The 23387-nt window shown below is 40.2% G+C and overlaps 2 protein-coding genes across 2 annotated transcripts; one reads left to right on the top strand and one right to left on the bottom strand.

The window, feature by feature from the left end:
- Positions 1-3271: 3271 nt before the first annotated feature.
- Positions 3272-10362, top strand: LOC116701645 (IgGFc-binding protein). Its single transcript, XM_032535468.1, has 7 exons — positions 3272-5462; positions 5543-5884; positions 5993-6560; positions 7128-7327; positions 8176-8550; positions 9643-9914; positions 10109-10362. The coding sequence occupies exons 1-7, from the start codon at positions 4788-4790 to the stop codon at positions 10116-10118; spliced, it is 2442 nt and encodes an 813-aa protein (XP_032391359.1). The 5' UTR covers positions 3272-4787; the 3' UTR covers positions 10119-10362.
- Positions 10363-14529: 4167 nt separating this feature from the next.
- On the bottom strand, positions 14530-16017 carry LOC116702016 (IgGFc-binding protein). The gene is made up of 3 exons (XM_032536074.1): positions 15472-16017; positions 15148-15347; positions 14530-14535 (listed from the first exon to the last, which is right to left on the bottom strand). Exons 1-3 carry the CDS (start codon positions 15953-15955, stop codon positions 14530-14532), a joined length of 690 nt encoding a protein of 229 aa, XP_032391965.1. The 5' UTR covers positions 15956-16017.
- Between the last annotated feature and the right edge of the window lie 7370 nt (positions 16018-23387).

Below are 23387 nucleotides of genomic sequence, written 5' to 3'. Positions count from 1 at the left end.
CAATGTTTTCTTTTAGGGTTTTTTGTGTTTAACAATGGAAGGGCTGGTGTACTGTCTGGTGGGTTTACTGCTGGCTGGTAAGTCAACTAAAGAAGGAAACGTTTTAACTTATTTACCATTCCTGAAATGTCTTCCGGAGAAAATAACATACCGTAGTTGTATCACTACAATACTAAAATCCTATATTTCAAGTTTCACACTGTCAGAACAACGTTTTATTGCATTTGACAGTGATGGAAAGAAACTAATACTGATTAAATTTGAGGACTGTACTTTCATACAATTTTAAGTTCTTTACTAAAGTATTTTTATTTTCTCTTACTTCTACTCTACTACATGTTAGAAGAAAATATTATACGTTTTACTCCTCTACATTTATTTGATAACTTTAGTCACTAATTACTTTGCAGACTCAGAAAATATATACAAAACACAATCAAAATATGAAGTATATAAAGTCATTAAAATGTGTATTTTATTAAACTTGTAACAATGTATTTACATACAGTACTATTGCCACATCATTTATTGATGTTACACTTTGGGGTTTTTCATACCATTCTCTCATCCTCATTTTTCTTTTCTCAGGACTCTGCTCTGCTTCACCAGCAGGAAAAGAGTTTGTCACATCTTTCATGCAAAATCTTTGGAGTGATGGTAGGGATACTCGCTTCTTGGTTAAGGTTGCAGCTCTGCCCTCTTCACAAGGCAGAACAAAGGTCAAGGTGTCTGCTGTAGGTGAGGTTTATGAGAAGGACATATATCCTGGTAAGAGTGAATACTTTAAGCTACCTGACAGAGTAGAAATGAGAGGCAGTGGAAAGACCAATCAGGCTGTGCTGATCGAGGCTAGCCAAGCTGTCACTGTGACGTCTCTCAACTTTAAGCAATATACTGCAGACACCTCTGTTATTCACCCAGTGAAGAACTGGGGGACTGAGTATTATATATTCACTCCTTCCAGCCCTCAGACAGACACCTTTAAAGAATTTTCTATCACCAACCACAAGGAGCCCAACTCTGTTGAGATTTTTCTGCAGGGCGCTGTCAGATTCCAAGGGAAATATTATAGGAGAGGAAGCAAGATGACCCTAAAGCTCGAGGCTTTTGAGACTGTGCAGGTTCAGAGTGAGGATAACCTGAGAGGTACTAACGTAGTCTCACGCTTTCCTGTTGCTGTCTCCTCGGGACATAGCTGTTTCCAGAAGTACACCTCCTGCAATCACGTCTATGAACAACTTCTTCCTGTAAACAGCTGGGGGAAAGAATTCATCATTGCCCCCCTGCCTTATCATAACATTTTTTCCTCTTCATATGACAGTGTTTTTGTCCAAGCATCCCAGCACACCAAAATAACCGTAAATGTTAATGGAAAGGTCCAGAGTTACTCTATGTTTGCAGGACAAACTCTTGAGCTCTACTCTCAGTGGCCACATGCTATGTATTTGACATCTGACAAGGGTATCCAAGTCCTTTTTGAATTCAATGGGGGCCTTGATGATGAACTAGAGTATTGTGATCCCTTCCTGATGACTATACTGCCCACAAGTCAATTCAGCACTTCCTACTCTCTGGAGGGGCAGGGTGATTTCTACAACAACATCATAGTTGTGGCTCAGGACAAAGACTTTGATGGCATCAAAATTGACCCAAAACCCCAGTCTGTTAGCCTTAAGTGGCAAAAAGTAGATGGGACGGATTTCTCCTGGGCTGAGATGTACTATAGCACTGGGGCAAACTTCTATCAGATATCTCACCCTTACTCTCCATTTGGCGTCTACAGTTTTGGTGTTGCTTATTCTAATGGTTATGGATCCCCTGCAGCTGCTGACCCAGCAGGTAGGTTACATAATCACAATATAATACAATCAAGTGTATAGCACAGCGTAGGATAGTATGTTCACCACATTAAAGGATGACATAGCATATCATCGAGCACAACACAAATGTGTACATGTTTAGCACCGCATAACATATACAGTTCAGCATACCATAGTCACAGTTTAGCATAGCATAGTATACCATAGAATTACATAATATAGTATATTGTAACATAGCATAGACTAGCATAGTTGTAATTGATAACATTGATGAATATACTATAGCTCACAAGCCTTGTTAGAAGATGTAACCAAGCATCGGACATATTATATTATTATATTATATTGTTGTGGGTTGGGGTTTTTGTTTGGGGTTATTTTCCCGTCTGGCCTTCCCTGTGTTTTCGTCCCGGTTTTCTCCCTAGTCTGGTGTCATAGATTCTGTCTTATGTTTCCATGTGTGTGTTTGTTATGCTTCTGCTTTATTTTGGTAGTCAGCTTCCTGTCTTGTCTTGTCTTGTCTAACTTCACTTTGTTTGTCTGATTGTCTAGCCCCGCCCTAATGTGATTCACCTGACGTCTCACCTGTTCCCCATTACCTCGTTACCTCTTGTATTTAACCTCTGTGTTCCCATTGTCTTGTGCTGCACCATTAGTTTTGTCCACGAGCCCGTTGTGCTACATGTGTCCTCGCTCCCGGAGTTTTCTCGTTCCGTCTGTTTGTTTTTTGTTTCCTGTGAGTATTCCCCTGGAACCAGCCCTGCTCTGTTTTTTGTTTTGAGGTTTTTTGTTGTTCCTTGGCTTACCTGTTTTTTGGGACTTTGCCTTTCCTGTGTTTTCCTTGGACTGTAATAAACACGTTTTTGAGTTCTACCCGCCTGCCCCGCCTCTGCTTTTGGGTCCTCCTCCTATTATGTCCCATAACATTATATTATATTACTGGCATAGGATAACTGTAATTTGTCCTCTCTTCTTCTTGCATTGTGTCAGAGAAACATGATTGCAGCACAATGAAATGTTCAGAAGATGAAGAGTGCCAGATGAGAGGAAACTTCCCAACATGTATCAAAAAACCACCAGCCATAAAAGCAGCTACTTGCTGGGCCATGGGCGATCCTCACTATCGCACATTTGACGGCAACTATTACAACTTCATGGGCAGCTGCACCTACACGATGGTCAAGAACTGCCATGTGGATGAAGGTCACCCAGCTTTTGAGGTTGACACTCAGAATAACCAACTTGCAGGTTCAAAGGTTTTTTTGGGCAAGGTGATAATTAAGGTGTACGGGTACACTATGACCATTGTGCGATCAGAGTTTGGCCTTGTCAGGGTAAGTAAGGTCTTTAAACAAACTGGACTTTTTATGTTACTCAAGGAGACTGTGAAGAAATGTTATTCATTCACTTTATTAAAAACATCTGTGAATATGTTTTAGATGAACTACACATTGTGGAATCTCCCCATCAACCTGGGAAATGGCAAAGTGAAGCTATCCCAGAGCGGCCTGTCTGTCATTGTTGAGACAGATTTTGGCCTGACCGTGCAGTATGACTGGAAGGAGTATCTTGTCATCACAATGTCAGGCAGTTTTTCTGGCAAGGTGTGTGGCCTGTGTGGCAACTTCAACGGTAAGAAGGAGGATGACTTAGTGACTCCTGGCTCACAGATGAGCAGTGTAGTGGCCCTGGGCAAGAGCTGGAGGGTTCCTAATGCGATGGATGATGCTCATTGTCAAGATGAATGCTCGGGCCAGTGTGACACCTGTGATAATGAAAGCTTTTTTCACACCCTGACTGCCAGGATGTTCTGCAGTTTACTCACTCACATCATGGATGGACCACTCAGTGACTGTAATGCTATCATTGACCCCAAAGTCTTTCATGAGATCTGTTTGTTTGATATGTGCATGGGTGAGGGAATGAAGAACTTCCTGTGTAACAGCTTGCAGGTTTATGCCGACGCCTGTCAGAGGGCCGGCATCAAAATTCATGACTGGAGGCACCTCGCTCATTGCTGTGAGTAACTAAAGAGTTAGAAATATCTTACTTTTTGAGTTTCAACCTTATTCTGTGATGGTAACATATTTGATTCATATGTGATTTTGTCTGAAATAGCTCCACCATCATGCCCAGAGAACAGCCATTATGAGTTATGCGGGGTTGCCTGCCCCGCCACCTGTGAAGACCCAAATGCTGCCACAAAATGCAACAAAAGCTGTGTGGAGACCTGTGTCTGTGACAAAGGCTTCCTGCTTAGCGGCACTGAGTGTGTTCGTGAGGCCCAGTGTGGCTGCTTGTACAAAGACAAGAGCCTCTACATAGAGCCTGGAGCCTCTGTCTTTACAGATGACCTCTGTACCGAGAGATGCACATGCAACAAAACCACCAAGCAAGTTGATTGTGAGAAACCAGGTTGTCCCCAGGGGTATGAGTGCAAAGTGATTGATGACCTTATCGGATGTCACCCGTTGGCCTACGCTGAGTGCAGCATGAGTGGTGGCCCTCACTTAGAGACCTTTGATCGGCATGATTACAACTTCCACGGCACCTGTGTGTATCAACTTGCTGGGGTCTGCTCGAAAGATCCTTCCCTGCAAAAGTTTGAAGTTTTTGTGCAAAATGATGCCCATGGTACAAGAGTTGGTTCTGGTGCAAAGCTGGTGGAGGTCAAAGTTTATGAAACTTCCATTGTTATCAAAAGAAACCAAAAAAGCTCAGTCTTGGTGAGATACCTTGAAGCAAATCCTGTGATTTGATTTTTTCATCTTGTTCAGTCTGGGATTAATCAATCTTGTTTTGCAGATAAATGGAGAACTCACAAACTTACCTGTCAAATTCAAACGCAATTTCACAGTCTACCAGGTTGGTGACTTTGCTGAGATCAAGACGGAATTTGGCCTGCAAGTCTTCTATGACTGGCGTTTGACAGTTCATGTCAAAATACCCAGTACATATGTTGATGCCATGTGTGGTCTGTGTGGGAATTACAATCACAACCCCAGAGATGACCTGCAGTTAAAAAATGGCACGCAGGTGACGTCTGCAGAGGAACTAGGAAAAAGCTGGAGGGTTGATGAGATACCAGGCTGTGTTGATGGCTGTAAAAAGAGCAGTGACTGTCCCAGCTGTGACATCACCCAGAAAGAGAAATATGAGACCGATAGGTACTGCGGTTTAATACGAAAGTCCTCAGGCCCCTTCAGCAATTGCCATGCCATTAGAGATCCTGAAAGCTTTTTTAAGAGTTGTGTGTATGATGTGTGCCTTTACGAGGGCAAGAAAGGTTCCTGGTGTAACCATCTTCGCGGTTACACTTTAGAATGCCAAAGCAAAGGAGTCAATGTGTCACAGTGGAGAAAAGATGACTTCTGTCCCATATCTAAGATGGAGTTTCCTCACAACAGTCACTATGAACACTGTGGCAATGTGTGCCATGCAACCTGTGACACTGGGTTACCTCCCCGTGGCTGCAATAAATTCTGCCAGGAAGGATGGGTGTGCAATAAAGGCTTCCTACTCAGTAAACACAAGTGTGTACCTGTTGAGCAGTGTGGTTGCATGCACAACGGCAAATATTATAGGAAGGGGCAGAGTTTTCTGTCATCCGACTGTCAGCAAAAATGCACCTGCAATGGCACGGTAAGCTTTATATACAGTAGCAATTCACTCACTGACCACGTTTTACTGTACCTGTCCTAAAAATATCTCTGTTATCTTAGATACATTGTGAGACACACTCTTGTGGGCCATATGAGACATGTGCCCTGATCAAGAATGTTCTATCATGTCATCCAGTGGGAAATAGAACTTGCACAATATCAGGTGATCCCCATTACAAAACCTTTGACAACCGTACCTATGACTTCCAAGGCACCTGCACATACACTGCAGCTAAATCGTGTCATCTGGAGGACTCAAGGCTCAGAGACTTCTCTGTGGTAGTGGAGAATGAGAAGTGGAAACAGACAGACCAGCCAAATGTGTCTGTAGCCAAGCTTGTTGCTGTGGAGGTGTATGGCACAACCCTGGTCCTCCGAATGAATCAACTTAAAACAATCAGGGTTAGTGACATTGTTTAGAGACTGTTGATTTTTCATCTAATCAGTCACTTTAACCTGGACATTCATTGATAAAACAAATGAGCTGATCTTTTTCTTTATGTTCTACAGGTAAATGGCACCTTGACAAACATCCCTCTTAACCTCAATGAGAGACAAGTGGAAGTCCTCCAAGAGGGCTTTCACTATGCTATTATAACGGACTTTGGCCTGAAGGTGACTTATGATATGATCTACAAAGTTACTATCACTGTTCCTGGAAACTACAAGGGCAAAACTTGTGGCCTGTGTGGCAATTTTAAAGACACTGAGACGGATGATTTTGAGCTACCTGATGGAAACATTACCAAGGACATCCAGACTCTTGGAGCAGCCTGGAAAATGGCTGTGCCGGGGGTGGTCTGTGAAGATGGCTGCAATGGCGACCTGTGCCCCAAATGTAACAGCGCACTGAAGAAAATCTTTGAGAAAGATTGTAGGATTCTCACTAATTCTAATGGTACCTTTGCTGCCTGCCACAACCAACTAAGTCCTGAGTCTTACTACAGAGATTGTGTCTATGATGTCTGCATGTCTCAGGGAAAACGTAACGTACTCTGCAAAAGCATCTCAGCATACTTGACTGATTGTCAGGCCATTGGAGTAAAGATTGACAACTGGAGGACACCTGATTTCTGCCGTAAGTACTGTTGTCTGTGTGATCAATGATGTTCCTTTACTCAATTTAACTCAGTTAATTGTTGTAATGTTGCAAAACCGTTAAAGTTACTCTGTGGATTTTTTGACTGCCAGTAGCATTATCCCTGTATTTACGAGTGGGTGCCCGTTTTGTTTGTTAATGGTTTGACGCTGTTTTGCTGATCGACAACTGGTGGCGATAATGTGCCAAGAAATATCACAATGTTTTTGTTTACAATAAAACAAAAGGCAAATAAGAGAAAGACTGTTAGAAAACAGGGTTGTAAACAATTTGTGATTTAAAACAAAACCGTCTTCGCAAAAATTCAGTCAGGACAGAAATGTATTGAACGTGTTTGTTTGAGGTTAATGATGCACACAATGGGTTTTGGTGAGTAAAACTAAATGTAAAAGGTTTGTAATTTTAAGAAAACTGCACTTTTAAAAACCCACATATTTGTCAGTAACTATGCCACTTTTTTATACAGATACATCTTCATATGCTATTATAGTGCATAGTGCTATGCTATTGTTACATCACTTCATTTGAATATGCTTTCTTTTGCAGCTATTAAGTGTCCTGAAAACAGTCATTATGAGATCTGCTCTGAAACCTGTGCCTCTCCATGTCCTGGTCTCACGGACACCATCAGCTGCCCCACCACGTGCGCTGAGGGCTGCGCCTGTAATCAAGGCTACTACTTCAATGGGACTGGCTGTGTTGCACTAGAGGATTGCAGTTGTTACAACAATGGGCACTCATATAAGGTGAAGTATTTGCCAGTCTGCTGTCAAGTATTTGAAGCATTCTGTATGTTTTTACATCGAATACATGCTTTCCAGGCAGCCGTTGGTCTCCACTAATTTCTGAAACTTCAAGTTTAAAATGGGCGAACCATCACGTTTAGTCCTCTTAATCATTTTCTAACAAAGTAATATTTATGTTACTGTAATGACAGAAAGGTCTTGCAAATTAAATATGCATTACAATTTATTTCTGGCCACGTGGGGGCAGCAAAACAAGCAGTATAGGCAACATTGACACAATGTCAAAGTTGAAGTGGAAAAACTTGTTGGCAAACAGTTTCCTTTTTCAGAATCAATTTGAAGAATGTTTCTGGCCACCTAGCGAACATACTCAATTTCCAACTTTCCTTTCCTAAAAACAAGAATATGAGGTCTGGTGGAAATAACAGTGTTCAAATTCAGTGTGATAGATTAGATCTCAAGCTAGTGTCAAATCTGCATTTGGAATGGAAATTTAAATGAAGAAATGGAAACCAACAGCTCCAACTACTACCTGAAGATATGCCAAAAAACTTGGTATGCTGGAAATGTACAGTCCATTGGTTTATTATGGTTTAATTTGCAGACTCAATGCACCCATACCTTCCATACAAGAATTGCATGATGTTTACACCAACTAAATATGTACAGTGTCAGAGGATACATACAGTATGTCAGTACGACAAATAAAACAAAAACAATGTCTCTAGTATTTCACACACTGTCGGTACAATGAATCTAGTGATAAGAAGAATACTTTTTGTAAACTTGTCTGACTAGCTTAGAAATCTAAACTGACATACAGTTAATTGCTTTACTCTCTTCTTTAGATTGGTGAGTCTGTACTATCAGACAACTGTCAGCAGCGCTGCAACTGTACAACATCTGGTGAATTCAAGTGCGAACACTTTTCATGCAGTGTTACAGAGAACTGCCAACTCAACAATGGTATCTTTGGCTGCCATCCCAAACAGTGTCGGATGGGGGCTGGAGGCTCCATTACTCTCTTCAATGGTGTGACTGGCATTATTTCTGTCATGGGAGCGTATGAGATCATCACACACTGTGACGAATCTGCTGCTGACTGGTTCAGAGTTGTCGCCAAGCTCCAGGAGTGCCCTCTGACCAGTGTAAAGAGTGTTGTTGCTGTTTACGTCTACTTTAATGACCTGAGTTTCACTGTTACTGACAAACAGGAGACCTGGGTGGGTATTTTTAAAGGAATAATACAATATTTTTGTGTGTGTGTGTGTGTGTGTGTGTGTGTGTGTGTGTGTGTGTGTGTGTGTGGGTGTGTGTTTTGTGTGTGTGTGTGTGTGTGTGTGTGTGTGTGTGTGTGTGTGTGTGTGTGTGTGTGTGTGTGTGTGTGTGTGTAACGGTATGATCATTAGTCCGTGCACCACTTCTGGTGGAGGGGGCAAGTCAGGGGCGTGGAGCATCAACCATGGATGTATGACATTACACACCAATGGCAATGTCAATGTTAATTTTTTTCTATAGCACATTTAAAACCAAAAACAGTTGACCAAAGTGCTGAACAGGGTCAATGTCAAATACATAAATATCAAGTGTAAAAATTACTACAACCAAAGTGAGTCACAGCAAAACAAAACAACAACACTTTAAAACATCAGAAACCAGGTTAACGAAGGTTAAAAGCTACTGCAAAAAGGTACGTCTTAAGCATTGATTTAAACGTTTGTAGGGTCTGTGCAGCTTTAATATGCATGGTGAGGTTGTTCCATAGGATGGGGGCACCCACTGCAAAGACACCACGCTTCAGTTGTGTAGCAAAAATGGATCAGCACTGTAACAAGCATAGTCTGCGCGAGCTGTGCATAAGCCTAGGCACAGTTTACTAATGTGCTGTTAAAATAACAATGAAATGCTGCTTTATTGACTTTAGACCAGGTTTTTGTTGGTCAATGGCGCAATCACTTCCCGCTGCCTTAAGATAGCAATACGCCAAGAATTCACCTGAACACACCTCCCTGTAAGACCAGCACGCCCATGGATGCAAAGATGGGCACAGGTGCATTTGCTATTTAAACGACGTGGGTGCTGGACAGGAAATTGACAACTGCGTCAGTCTTAACTAGCAAAGACACTTGCATTGGGCTTTGTACCATGCTGCGCTGGGTGCAAGATATGGGCCCATAATGTGTCAAGTAGTGCGCTTTTGAGGTGCTGGTAGCCATCTCCTGGCACCAGCTTCTTATTGAGCCCATATTTCCAAAATTGTCAAATATACAGTAAATTATAAGAACTACCACAACTGAATCTCATGCTGTTTACAGGTCAATGGTAAAAAAGTGACTCTTCCCAGCCTGCATGGAAATCATATCTTTTTGAGACGCAGTGAGAAAACCACAATTATCGAGCAGACGTCACACTTCCAGCTGTCTTATAGCAACACTCAGGAGCTCATTGTAACTGTGAGTGAGAGCATGGCAGATAAGTTGTGCGGAGCATGTGACAAATTCCTGCCCTTCAGAGACACCATGGGCTTCTGGCAGGAAATGATGCAAGAATACATGGCCTCATTTTCTGCACAGGACTTCCCTACCTGGTGAGTGGGATACAGGCTGGAGAGGATGACAAATGAGGTTGAAATTAAGTTTATCTGTTTGGGTTACTAGTAAATACCTAACATTTGACAATCCATGTAGGACAGAAATAATAGTTACATTATGTTGCAATTTGAGGTCGGGTGGATCAACACATTAAAGAAAACGTGAAAATATAATTGTTGTCTTTTTGCAGTGAGTTATGAAAGAAAGATCATCTTCTCAAGACCCAGATCAACGCAAGATTATAATCATCAGCAGAAAATCCAACAATAAAGCAGCTCTGAAAGCTTTATTTAAAAGTAAAGATTGTATTAGTGTTAATAGTTCTCCAGCTTTTAATGAAATAATTGCATAATAAACTTCATATTCAACAATGAATACAATTTTGCTTCTTTGTTTATTTCTAGAAGAGTAAGGGCTGCAGAAAGTTTGTATGAGAAAGCATCAAATAAACTGAATTAATCAAACAACAAAGTAGATTAAGATAAAGAAAGTTGCAGTCATTATTAATGAATGTATTATGGTTCCTCTTAAAAACACAATGTTTTGAATTTCAGGACAAATTAAAACTACTTTTTTCACCCTCAACATCTTGAGGTTGAATTCTCCCAAATACGTATTTCAACTTTATTTATTTTTCAAAGTAAAGATACAACTGTTTTCGCAATTCTTGGCATTGGGCACAGAGTTAATCAGTAGGCCTATTTGCAAACTAAATAAATTCATAATATATTATATATTATAATAATTCATAATCTCATTTCAGGTAATATTCTCTTTGTCTTTGCTGAGTTGTGCTGTCATGTACTCTGTGTAGACTTTACGTCACCAGCATATAAAAGCAACTTGCATTTCACCTTAGCTGGTATGTCATTGCCAAAAAACTAAAAATAAAAGGGGGCCACGGCTTAAACCCTGAGGAATCCCAGAAGTAATATCCTGAGGATCTGATATTGTCCCCTCAACATCACAAACTTGAGTTCTTCCAGTGAGGTTAGAGGTGAACCATTTTACAGCAGTATTTCTGAAGCCTATATTTTGCAGCTTTGATAGTTGTGCGACATGGTTTAAAGTATCAAAGTCTTTTTGCAAATCAAGATGAATCATGCCCACATACTTTCCCTCATCAAAGTAATGTTGAATATAATCAAATAAATGAATAAGGAAGGTTTCAATAAAATATGCTGCTCTAAATCAAGACTGAAGTTCATACAGTAGATTTTGTCTGACAAGGTACACTTTCACCTGTTCATACACAAAACCCTCAAACACCTTCGAAATGGCTGTCAGAATTGATTGATAGTTACTAACATCTGATATGCTATTTTTCTTAAAAAGGGGGACTACCTTGGCCCTTTTCATGTCGCTTGGATAGATACCCTGACTTACAGATACATTTAGTATATGGGTGAGTACCCATATAATATAGTAACCTATTATACCATTATACCATAACATTAAACCATATTTGAATAAAGCAGCAATGTCACCATTGTATCATAAGAAGAACTGATTTTGAAGTTAACTGTACTTTTTTAAACACAATTTTAGGTTTTGTGTAAAAGGTGACATATTATGCTTTTCCGTATTTTTTCATATCTGTAATGTTAAACTGTTGAATTGTTGGATATTAAACATGGCAAAAACAATTAAACTGAATAATGAGGTTAATGTATTTCAGAGAAAGCACTGTGAGCTAATACGTTCAGATTTCCAACTGTTCTTAATGCACAGGTTTCAACAGTGTTTTTCTACTCTACTACTAAAAACAACAAGAACAAGGGTTGCCAGTTCTGAATGAAAAATCCAGTCCAATGGGCAATCAAAAACAGCCCAATGGCCTATAAAGCCTTTCCAACACCAGAAATCAAAAATTTTCCTCTACCAAAACTTAATACACTAACCCTTGCACTACTTTAAAAGTCCAACAGCATTACTATAATTGCCAAATGTATTGTAATATCTACACACAATACATGTTTAGTATACCAGCTGGAAAAGCTTTTTTCCCAAAAGTTATTTCCCCTAGGTCCTACATTTGCCTTCTGTAATTATATACATTATATAAATCTCTGTAAATGTAAACCCATACACTGATGCTCAAATTGACCTGTTTTGTTGTAAATTGTGAATAGTCTGTTTGCTGCCTTTGATAGAGAGGCACGTGCTGGGCTGCGGACACGTCGTGTATTTGTGGGTCTGGGCTAAAAAACCAGGACCTAGAAAGCCTAAACGGAATGTAGATTTTAGAACACTCAGAGTTGCGAAAATACGCTGGCTAATCAGAACAGACTGGGCTTTGTTGTGAGGGGGGCTTAAAGAGACAGGCACTCCAACAGAGAATCTCAGACTGAGGGTGAATACAGAACAGCCATGGGAAGTATGAGAAAGAAAAGGGCTTTTTTAACATTAAAGCATGTAAACATGTTCTAGTATAAACACAAAATACAATTATACAATTATGCAATAATGCTAAATAGTAGCTAACCTTTAAAAATATCATAATACAAATTGTAAATGTGATGACTTCAATGGAGAAATCTTCTGGCCAATCTACCAATAGTTTGGTAACGCCTAGTTTTCAAATCACTTTTTTCCATCTTGATGCTGGTATGGTCTTATTCTTCAAAGTCTCGCTTTGCCCGACCATCCACATGATGCAGAGTTGAAGAGGGTCTGGATCCTCTACATAGCATTTCGGGATGGGAGAAAAATGTGTTCTGGATTATTGGCATTTCTTTAATTCAATCACAATCGTCATGGGCGACGCCTAGCTCTGCAAAGAGCTGCTGCATATAGCTGTGCGAGAGAAAACACAGATTGGACGGGTAGTCTAGCTAGCTGTCTCAATTTACCATGCAGAGATCTGAGAAGCAGTCAACCATAATCCTCATAAATCCACCAGAGTTTAAAATTAGAATTAAAATAAATTAAAATTCCAACACAAAGAAAGCAGAAGGAAACGGACATACGTACGTCCGGCCAAATGTCCTGCGGCACCAGAGCAATCCCAGAAGTGGAACGTCAAGGATATAGACTGTATATTCAATACCACTAAACACTGCCCATGAAGCACAAAGCTACAGCACAAGGTTGATTACTTTTTTCTTTTACCAGGGCTTCATCTGCAAGTTTGCTGATGAAATTGCTGACAATCAAACACAAACACTATCACATCCACAGCTTTTGAAGCTATTGAAAACAGATTTTTAAAAATGCTGACATAATTTTTTGGGCATTTTCGGCTTTTATTCTGACAGGACCAATGAAGAGAGAGAAGGAACGACATGCAGCAAAGTATTTTGAGTGTTTGATTGTTGGATATTTATTGCCAAGCAAAATACCAAAATTTAAAGTTGGAAGCTGTTTTAATACAGATGTTTTACAAGACAAACATGTTTTTCAGAATGTTTACAACTGAAATATAGCAAGGAACGGGAATTACGGGGATATGGGATTTATATAAATAGAAAATAATTTCATGCATCAATGACGCTGTCAGTCTGGTTAGTGCTGAAGGAAGCTGATCAATGCAGTTGATAAAAAGCTGGCAGGACTGAAATTTACAAACCACTGTAAAAGAAACAGAAAAATTATTTGAATGAAGCCAAATGTCAAGAAATAATAATCATATAATCTGCTAGATATAATGATAAAGAATGAAGATATAATGATAATGACAACAATAATAGCTGATATATCTGATAATATCTGATATATCTGAGCAAATATCTGATTTGTACATAGTTTAAGCAATATTGCCAATATCTGTTCTTTTTGTGCCACTGACAGTCATTACTTGGAGGTAATTTATGTGACTTACCATTGGGGGAAATCAGGAGCTGTCCACTGCCCAATGTTCAGTGATGCAAAGGCAGTACTGGGCCTGTGAAGAGAGACTAGCAGTCTCTCTCTCATATCTTGTCTTGTCTTGTCAGTAGGCCTGATCTTCCCACATGGCCCGCATACCATGCCAGCTACTTGGTCACTGACACTAATGGCAAGTTCATTAGTTGAAGAAAATGACACCTGAAGGCCGGATGTGCTGTTAATTCTCACTGTTTTGTCAGAAACCACCACTTTTACATTGTTGTGGGAGAAAGAAGTTTGAGTCATCGCTCGACCATTTGTCTGTGAACACAGATTAAACACTTTTGAGTAACACACATTCATTTTTAAGGTAACTTTAATGTCATATATTTATTCAGGCACTTACCCAAACATCATGTTGGTTGTCAATTGTGATCATCACTTCATTGAAGAACACATACACAGCTATGATAGTGTTGACACCAGGTGTGCACGTCTCCAACTTCACTACCACCCTAAACCAGTCTGATATCTGAGAAAAGTTGCAGCTCTGAATAATCTCATAGGCTCCTGGTACTGTTATGGTACCACTATTACCATTAAATTCAGTGAGGGTTCCATTTGCATCCAAAAGGCAATGCTGAATGTGGCAGCCCGTCACACCGTTTTTGACCAGGCAGCTCTCTTTGGGGTCGCATGACATTTTTTTAGAAAGAACCACTCCAGAGGCCTGGCAGGTGTTAATCCTGTGACAGTCATCAGTAATAATGGACTCTCTGACCTGCAACAAGACAAATGGGTAGGTTAATGCTAAAAGATGCCACATCATACTTTATGCCATTTTTTACAAGTTGATAGATGTCAAAACGTCAACATCAAAAAAATGGTAGGAACTCTGTGAGGCTGTACTTTCAGGAACAGCATTGCATTGAGCTAAATGTTAATGTCAGCATGCTAACATGCTGACAATAACAATGCTAATATGTTGATGGTTAGCAGGTATAAGGTTTACCATGTTTACCAGCTTAGTTAAGCGTGCTAGCATGCTAACATTTGTCAATTAGCACTAACCACAAAGTGAAGCTGAGGCTAATAGGCGGCATTAGTTTTGCAGGTATTTGTCAGTAACCAAAGTACGGTACACTTAAATTATGACCAGATAATGACACTAGAGGAATGATTAAACGAACAAAGTCAGATGGATATCTAAAAAAACATATTTATTGTTATTTATTGGTTTATTTAAAAGGGACAATGCATATCAATTGACAATTTTTTGTTTACACTCAAAATGTAAATGTCCCAGAGTTAGCAAAAAAGCAAATTTTCATCTGTGTTGACCTGCCAAGGAACTCTCTTCACACAAACCGGACTTTTACTTAATCAGATCTAAAATACATTAACAATATGTTATCTTCTTACCTTGTAAGTTTGGCCATTGTAATAGCAGCTGCACTGGTCAAAGACCACACAGCCAGTTCCATTGTAGTAGTAACCTTCATCACAGGCACAGCCCTCAACACAAGTTGTAGTGCATGTGAGGGTTTCAACGAGACCAGGACATGGAGAGGTACAAGGCAGTAGGCAGGTTTCATAATGGCTGCCGGCACTGCATGTAAAAGCTGTATTCAAATAATAGTAGTTGGGAGTCGTTGTTGTTTTTTCACAGTAAATGTAAATGTGATGTGGAGTTTGATTTTACAGTGTACATTGAATACAATGAATAATAGCAATGTGCAGACTTACGGCAGAAAGAAGCACTTCTCCAGTTCTCAATCTTTGCGCCAAATTCTTGGCAGTCTAACACATATGCAGCAATACTGTTACATATTATGCTTGGATCATTTTTGGCTATGCAAACATCATAGACACAATCTCTGAAGTAGGAAGTAGGATCAATTACATCATGGCAAGCAGCAAATGGACCTTTTGGATTGGTGATGACTGCACATTTTTCCTCTATTGCAGCTTTTTTAGAATCGTCACATTTGAGGCACTGGTCGCCACTGCAGCCATCTTCACAAACAGCTCCAGGCACAATTACTTTCCATGCTGCTCCAAAGGTCTTGAAGTCCTTGGTCAGGTTTCCATCCGGCAGCTGGAACTCATCTGCTTTGTCATTGTTAAAATTGCCACACAGACCACAGGTTCTGCCATTGTAGTTTCCAGGGACAGTGACAGTGACATGGTAGACCAGATCATACGTGACTCTCAGTCCAAAGTCTGTCATAATGACATTGTTTCCCCCCTCCTGATAAACCTTCACTGCACCATTGTGGAGGTTTTGTGGAAGGTGATGTAGGACCCCATTGATCTGCAGAGAATAATTATTATTTGGTTTAATTTCTTTTCATTTGACATAACATATTTAGTCATTCAGTTATATGTAATAATTCTGAAAATGTGTGCCTGTTTTAACTGTTTATTGTTGTTTTTTTCATTTGCAGAGCTCACTCTTTCAGTCCTTAAACCTGCAATAACAGATTTGTTTGGCAGTGGAAACAAGTTGTAAACATTGCATGAACATTTTATCACCTTTAGAGGAACACGCGGACTTATTGGGATTTTAGCTTATTCACCATATTCCCCCAGCGTAAGATAAGTCCAGACATACCCTTTTCATTTCTTTGTTGCGTGGCGCGTGTCATAACTCTGTCTGACACACCCAGCGCTAACCTAACTCAGCATGGATCCTGGAGGTTACCGGCTCCAACTAGCCTACAGCTCCCAATAAGTGAAAAAATAACGCCAACATTTTCCTATTTACATGTTGCGATTTTTATAGTTACAGCGTGTACAAATATCAAGGTCAGATGAGACACAGCCATCTCCTAACCATAGACCTATACAAACTAGGGACTATTCTCTGCTACTTGAGCGGAGTGATTTGCACGCAGCACTTGAGAAGCCCCTTGGTGAGTAGCAGAGAGTTCGCCTGGAGTTTGCTCAGAGTTGGAGTAATAATCACTCCGCCCAAGTAGCAGTGCTTCGCCTTCTGTGGAGAATAGTTCCCAGTATGTGTACGGTTAGAAGATGGCTGTGTCTCATGTGACCTGTGACGCTGTGACTATACAAATCACTACATGTGAATAGGAAAATGTTGGCGTTATTTTGTCACGTATTGGGAGCAGTAGACTAGATGGATTCAATATCCTCCAGGATTGGTGCTGAGCTAGGCTAGCGGTGGGTGTGTCAGACAGAGTTACGACACGCACAGAGATGAGAAGGGTATGTATGGACTTATCTAACTCTGGTGGATACGGTGAATAAGCTAAAATCCCAATAAGTCCGCGTGTTCTCTTAAAGCGTAACTCTCGCCAAACTAGGGTCTTTCTGTGAATGTACCCTAGACAGACATTTGTTTAAAAGCATAATTAGGATGGAAGCACCACTTTTAAGATGTACCATATTATTGTTTTTCAGACAACACAACAAATTATCCATCCATTTATATGGATCTAAGTTTTAGGAGCTTTCTGTCTTTACTCTCCTCCCTCAACTATTTTTGACTTTTGACCAGAAAAAACAATAGCTACCACAAGTTGCTCAAAACCTTTCCTTTTTGTAAACTCGGTGTACAAAAACAATGATATCAATGCTTGAGTTCATGTGTAGAGCCCCTGGAGATGCTTTGAGCAAAGTTTCACGTTGTGTCGAGCCTTCTTAATGATTTACAAATAGAGACTTTGATGCTATTATAGCAGCTACTAACAGTGACCACTCTCAAATTGTAACATTGGATATACTTTATATTGGCCTCTTTAATCAATGATATTAGTGACGTACCCAAACTACTTGACCTTCATTGTTGCGAAGGATCAAGACGGTTCCGTAAACTTCTACTGCTACAAGTTTTGTCACTGACACCTTAGGATTGTCAGACAAAGCATACCACTTCTCATTCTCCACGGCTACAGAGAACTCTGTGAGCCGTGTGCCGCTCAGGTGGCAGCTTTTGGCTGCGACATAGGTGCAGGTGCCTTGGAAGTCGTATGTGGTGTTGTCAAAGGTGTTGTAATGTGGATCTCCAGAGATGGAGCACATTCCTTTTCTCAAAGGCTGACAAGATCGCACGTAATTCTTCATCTCACACTTCTCATATGGACCACAAGAGGACTGCTTACACTGCACCTAATATGAAAGACATACCCACTTGATAATTGTTGTCAATGTTGTATGTTAAAATGCATACCCATTGCTTCAAACAGATCTTGGAAAAAATAAACCCCGATAACTCCTTCATCCGTTCTCGTCATCCTTACTGTGCCATTACAGGTGCATTCCTTCTGGCAAAGGGCATCAGGGTAAAAGACCTGTCCATGCTGATAGTATTTTCCCTCAAGTGTGCAGCCACACTGGTTAGCAGACACACATTCACCTCCACTCAGCAGGTAACCCTCCTCACAGACACATCCTTCCATGCACTGAGCTCCACAGTTTGAGTCTTTCTGACATGAACTAAGACAGCCACTGCCACAGAGCTCGTAATGGCTATTTGATGGACACTTGGCATCTAGGGAAAAGGTAGGATCAGAAATATTTTGGTATTATAATTGTTCAAGAAATTCACAAGAATTTGACTGACTGATAAATAGTAGATGTGCTTACCACAGAACTGATCTGACCTCCAGGAGTACACTGGGGCACCTTTCAGCTGGCAGGCAGCTGTGTAGGCGGTCAAAGTCTTGCACTGCATGTTCCTGCTGCCCTGGTATAGACAGACATCATACATGCAGTCATTGAGAAAACCTGCAGGGTCAATCATGGCGTGGCAGTCACGGAACGGGCCTGCAGGGTCGCTGATGAGGCCACAGTAACTGTTGGTGTTGTAAATTTCTCTCTGAGTAGCGTTACAGCCAGGGCAGGGGCCGCTGCAGCCGTCTACACAGCCAGGGATTGTGGAGACTTTCCAGCTTTGACCGAGCTCCTCGGAAGTGGCGGCTTGTTTCCCGTCTCTCATCTGCATGTCGTCTTTGGGGTTGAGGTTGTAATTGCCACAAAGACCTTGCATTGCGCCCATGTAAGTATTGGGAACTGTGATGAATGCTACACTGTTCCAATCGTAGTACACCTTTATTCCGAAGTCTGTTTCAATTACAGCAAACCAGCCACTCGTGTAGAGGTGGAGTTTATTGTTGTTCAGCATCATAGGGAGGTTGGAGAGATCTCCATTCACCTTAAAAAGATAATCATGAAAGAGAAAAAGGTTTAGAAAGTAGCTTGTACGTTTAAAATGGTTCAATTGAATTAGTACATAAGTACATGTATGCAGAGCTGCTGGTCAATTATCACATGATATTGCATTGCATATCTCCACATCCACTTTTTCTGTGAAGTAATGTCAGGCTACACCACACACACGTTCCAGGATAGGGGGAAAAAAACGCTTATGATTATGATCCAGATTTTTGGAATTTCTATCCAGACTAGTTATAACATTGATACTTTAAAGACTATTATTGAATGTTGCTTTGGGTGTTGGACAGCAGGTTAAACAAAACAAGGCATTTAATGATGTGTCATTTGGCTTTAGGTCATTTTGACGGGCACATTTAGTTGTTGTCTGGTGTTTCATAGACCGATCAGACAACAGAGAAAATTATGTACACATCAATTGATTGGGAAAACAACAATAAATGTTAGTTGCAGCCCCTACAAACATGATGTTTATTGGGAAAATACGTTACCACAACAGCACTGGGGTGCTCTTTGCTGATGATGATGGTGAATCCGTACACCTTTACCTCCACCAGCTTGACAACAGATCCAATCTTCTTATCTTGACCATTATTCTGCAACACAACACTAAAAGGTTCCAGGCCGGTTTGATTGGAGGAGACACCAGCCATTTGATATGCACAAGTGCCCTGGAAGTTGTAGCGTTCCCCATCAAAGGTCACAAAATGTGGGTCACCAGATACCATACATGTGGCGTAGTTAACAGGATAGCAATCTCTAATCCCCTCCACCACTTGGCACTGCTGCCCGGCATGACAGCTGGTCCGATTGGAAGACAAGCTTCCACCAGCGGAGCATGTGTAGCGTTTGGTGCAGCTCTCATCACCCCAGAAAGAGACTCCGGCTTCCACATAGTGACCCTCGTACATGCAGCCGCACTGAGACTTGGGAACACACTTGATGCCACTGAGCATGAAGTCGTCGTTACAGACACACGTCTCCACACAAGTGGCGTTGCAGGTTGTGGAAGTGTTTGGGTTTGCACATGTGGCAGGACAGCTACTTCCACAGAACTCATAGTGGCTATTCTCTGGGCACTTTGGAGTAGCTGTGTGGACAAAGACGAGAGAGATCCTCAGTTTTAATTCAGTTATACACATTCATTCTGTAGTGGAGGAAGTTTTAAGATTCTTTATTTAACTAAAAGTACTGATAACACATTACATCAATACAAGTACAAGTCCTACATTGAAAATGTTACTTATAGGGTAATTTTGGTATTTTTTAACCTGGACCTTATGTTTTGCATTTGTGTTTAACAGACTAATGTGAACAAAAATCTTTGAAATTGTTTCAGTATTGAATGAGAACGCTGTAACAGGAAGCTGTGAGTTGGGCTGTAATTTAACCCTATAGGGTAAATCACCATCAATGTACGCCCACTAGAAGTGCTTGTCATTGCCAATGACTGGCTCATATTGTTAATCTAGAATTTAACAACATTACGATTATTATATTAATAATTAGGAAATGTACCTAAAGTGTTTAAGTAAAAGTAACACAAAAGCATAGCCCCTGAGAGCACAACACAAATAATCTACTATCTTGTTAGACTATGACTACTCCTGCATTAATATAAATGCAGTATTTTGCAGTTGAGGTTGGTTGAAGTGATTGTTTTTGTATTAAGACTGCAACAAAACTGTTGTGCTTAAGGTGCTTAAGTACAGTACCCGAGTAAATGCAATTAGCTATATTCTGCATTTATTAACATGTGTTTACAGTAGTGCATTTTTAAACTTTAGATTACTCACGGCATTGAGTAGAAGTCCTCCAGTTGGGGCCGCTGGCCCCAGACTTCTGACAGATGTCAGCGTAGCCTTGAAGAGTGTTGCAAAGATACGTGTTCACAGCTTCACCCCTACAGAGGTCAAGCATGCAGTTGATTTCAAAGATGCTGGGGTCAATGTCAGGTTGACAACCTAGAAGTCCTACAAAATTTTGTATAAGAGCGCGACAAAAGATTTCTTCCTCCAATTTCTGAACCAAACTGAAAGAACACTTTTCACACGAACCACTACACCCATCTGAGCAATCGGCATCGGTGCCGGGAACCCTCCAGCTCTCTCCCAGTGCTGCCACGCTGCTGGCCACTGAGCCGCTGGGAGTCGTGAGATCGTCTTCCTTTTTGTTGTTGAAGTTGCCACACAGGCCACACACACTGCCGACAAAAGTGCCCGGCACTGTGACTGAAAGGTACTCATTCCAGTCATACTGCACGGTTAGGCCAAAGTCTGTCTCCATGACGACATACAGACCTTTCAGGAAAAGCTTCACTTTGCCGTTGTTTAAGTTGATTGGGAGATTCCATTGTTGATAGTTCACCTGAAAAAACAAACATTTTATACAACATGTTTGAGTATATAGAGAGAGCAAGGTCACAACACATTACACTTGCCACATGTTTTATGTTTCATTGCTGTTCTCTTTTTTTCGTTGTTTGTTTGTTGGACGTACCTCTAGGATCTAAAGAAATGTTAGAGATTTATATTAAATTTGGTGCAAAGTTTGTTGTTGGAGCAGACATGGCTGTCACCAGACTCTTGACAACACTGACGTCCTCTCAACCACTGGAATAACGTTTTGAACAGAAAACCAAAAAGGTCTCTAAATTTGTTTCAAATATTTGGATTTTATTTATTCAGTTATCTATTTAAAAAAAAAGTAGTCCAATGTCCAGGACATGACCTCTACTGCATATATAGCCACCGCATCCCATATCACAAACGATTCAAGCATTTTCTATCACAATATTCAGCATTCACACAGTGCAAACATGAAACCCTTTAACTCTACTGACTGACTCACCCGGACAACACCAAACTCAAAGCGAACTACATCAATGTTGATCCCGTAAACATTGATAGTGACCGTCTCCAACGATGGGACCTGTACGTTGCCCTCAATCATGTTCTTGGTCTCCACCTCAAAGGCTGGAAGGACCTCATCCACATGGCAGTTCTTGACGAAGGTGTAGGTGCAGTTGCCCTCAAAGGTGTAATGGTAGCTATCAAATGTGTGGTGAAGAGTGCCCATGACCCAGCAGGTGCCTGACTGTGCAGTTGAAGTCATTGGTCCTCCTCTGCAAAATCCTGGAACAAGAATAAAATGTGCTTAGTTTTTTTTCCCTTCACTGTTGTTTCTATTGGATTAAATAAGTAAGCTCAGCACACTCGGATTTTCAGTAACTAAAAAGATTCTACAAAATATCAATAGGAGCATGCATGTTAATTGAACATATTAATATATACAGTACATGTCCATTTCTGTAACATTATTACATTTATAACAACAAATATAATACTGAGCAGTTTGTGTCTAATTTATGAAAAAAGGTTGATTTCAATTACTTAAATCTTTCAAATATCCTAATATCCAGACTTGTTATTAATTTATTGTTTCATGGTTCATCTTAATGGATACTTTTATTATTTATGGCTGACAACTTGTATTGATTTACTCTGCAGTCCAAGCCGTTTTTCATTAACTTTTATTGTGTTCTAGTTCAACTCAAATACAAACATCACTGAAACATTACATTTCAGTGACAACATGAAATTATCATCATTTTAAAAGTACTTCTTGATTTACTTACCAATCAGCAGAAGAGCTGAAAGGATTACAACAAACAACCCCATTTTTGTTTGAAAGGATCTAACAGAGCAAAAGGATAAGTACAAAAAACAATAAGTTTGGAAAAGTATACATAGTTTGACTTTTTAAGCTTCTTACTATTAATACATGTCTGCCATGTGTACACATTTTGACATATAAATGTGAATATGTAGCAAACCTCAGTTTTGTTACATACAGTAACAGCATACAAAAATGAAATGACAAGAAAAAAGGATAGACACATTTGATGAATCCTCACATCGGTATGAAAAACAAAAACAAAAAAAGAAAATTCCTCTAAATCCTTTTAGAAAATAGTTTGTTCTATACTTCAGATATCTGAATCATTCTCACCTGAGCTGATCAGCAGGCATTCAGGGGTTGAGGTGCAGGATTTAATGATGTTTAAATACTTTCTGACTTCCACTGATGGACCAATCAGCTTTTTCTTTTTGTGACTTTTACCAGAAGAGAGCAAATACTGCATCACGTGAGTCTTTGTCCATGTGACTGGGAGACGGATGTTAATTGAATCAAGTTAACAATATTTTATCAGCTCGCGAAGGAGTCATTTGCAGTGAAAGAAAAAAGGGAAAATGGGGAAGAAAAAAATGAAAAGACGGTAAAAGGGTAAAAAAACACTGTAAGAACACTGTGAATGTACAGACCAATATAACATTACTCTTAGTCCCTGTGTGACTTTTGTTATCAGAAATTAAATGTAGGAGTAAATGGTCTTCTGGCTTTGTGCCCATCGATTTGGCTTGATAGTATAACAGTAAATCATTCAACAACTAGGATTTATTTGT

This window comes from Etheostoma spectabile, chromosome 14, assembly GCF_008692095.1.
Source record: "Etheostoma spectabile isolate EspeVRDwgs_2016 chromosome 14, UIUC_Espe_1.0, whole genome shotgun sequence".
Lineage (NCBI taxonomy): Eukaryota > Metazoa > Chordata > Actinopteri > Perciformes > Percidae > Etheostoma > Etheostoma spectabile.
This window is presented reverse-complemented; position numbering and strand designations above follow the sequence as displayed.

Bases quoted from the DNA above. Each gene is read 5' to 3' on its own strand.
- LOC116702016 (XM_032536074.1), bottom strand. From the start codon at position 15,955: ATGACAGACTTTGGACTGAGAGTCACGTATGATCTGGTCTACCATGTC. The intron at 15,348-15,471 runs GTAAGTCTGCAC...ATTTGAATACAG, and splicing joins GAGAAGTGCTTCTTTCTGCC to CTTTTACATGCAGTGCCGGC.
- LOC116701645 (XM_032535468.1), top strand. From the start codon at position 4,788: ATGTGTGGTCTGTGTGGGAATTACAATCACAACCCCAGAGATGACCTG. The intron at 5,885-5,992 runs GTTAGTGACATT...TATGTTCTACAG, and splicing joins ATCAACTTAAAACAATCAGG to GTAAATGGCACCTTGACAAA. The intron at 7,328-8,175 runs GTGAAGTATTTG...TCTCTTCTTTAG, and splicing joins ACAATGGGCACTCATATAAG to ATTGGTGAGTCTGTACTATC.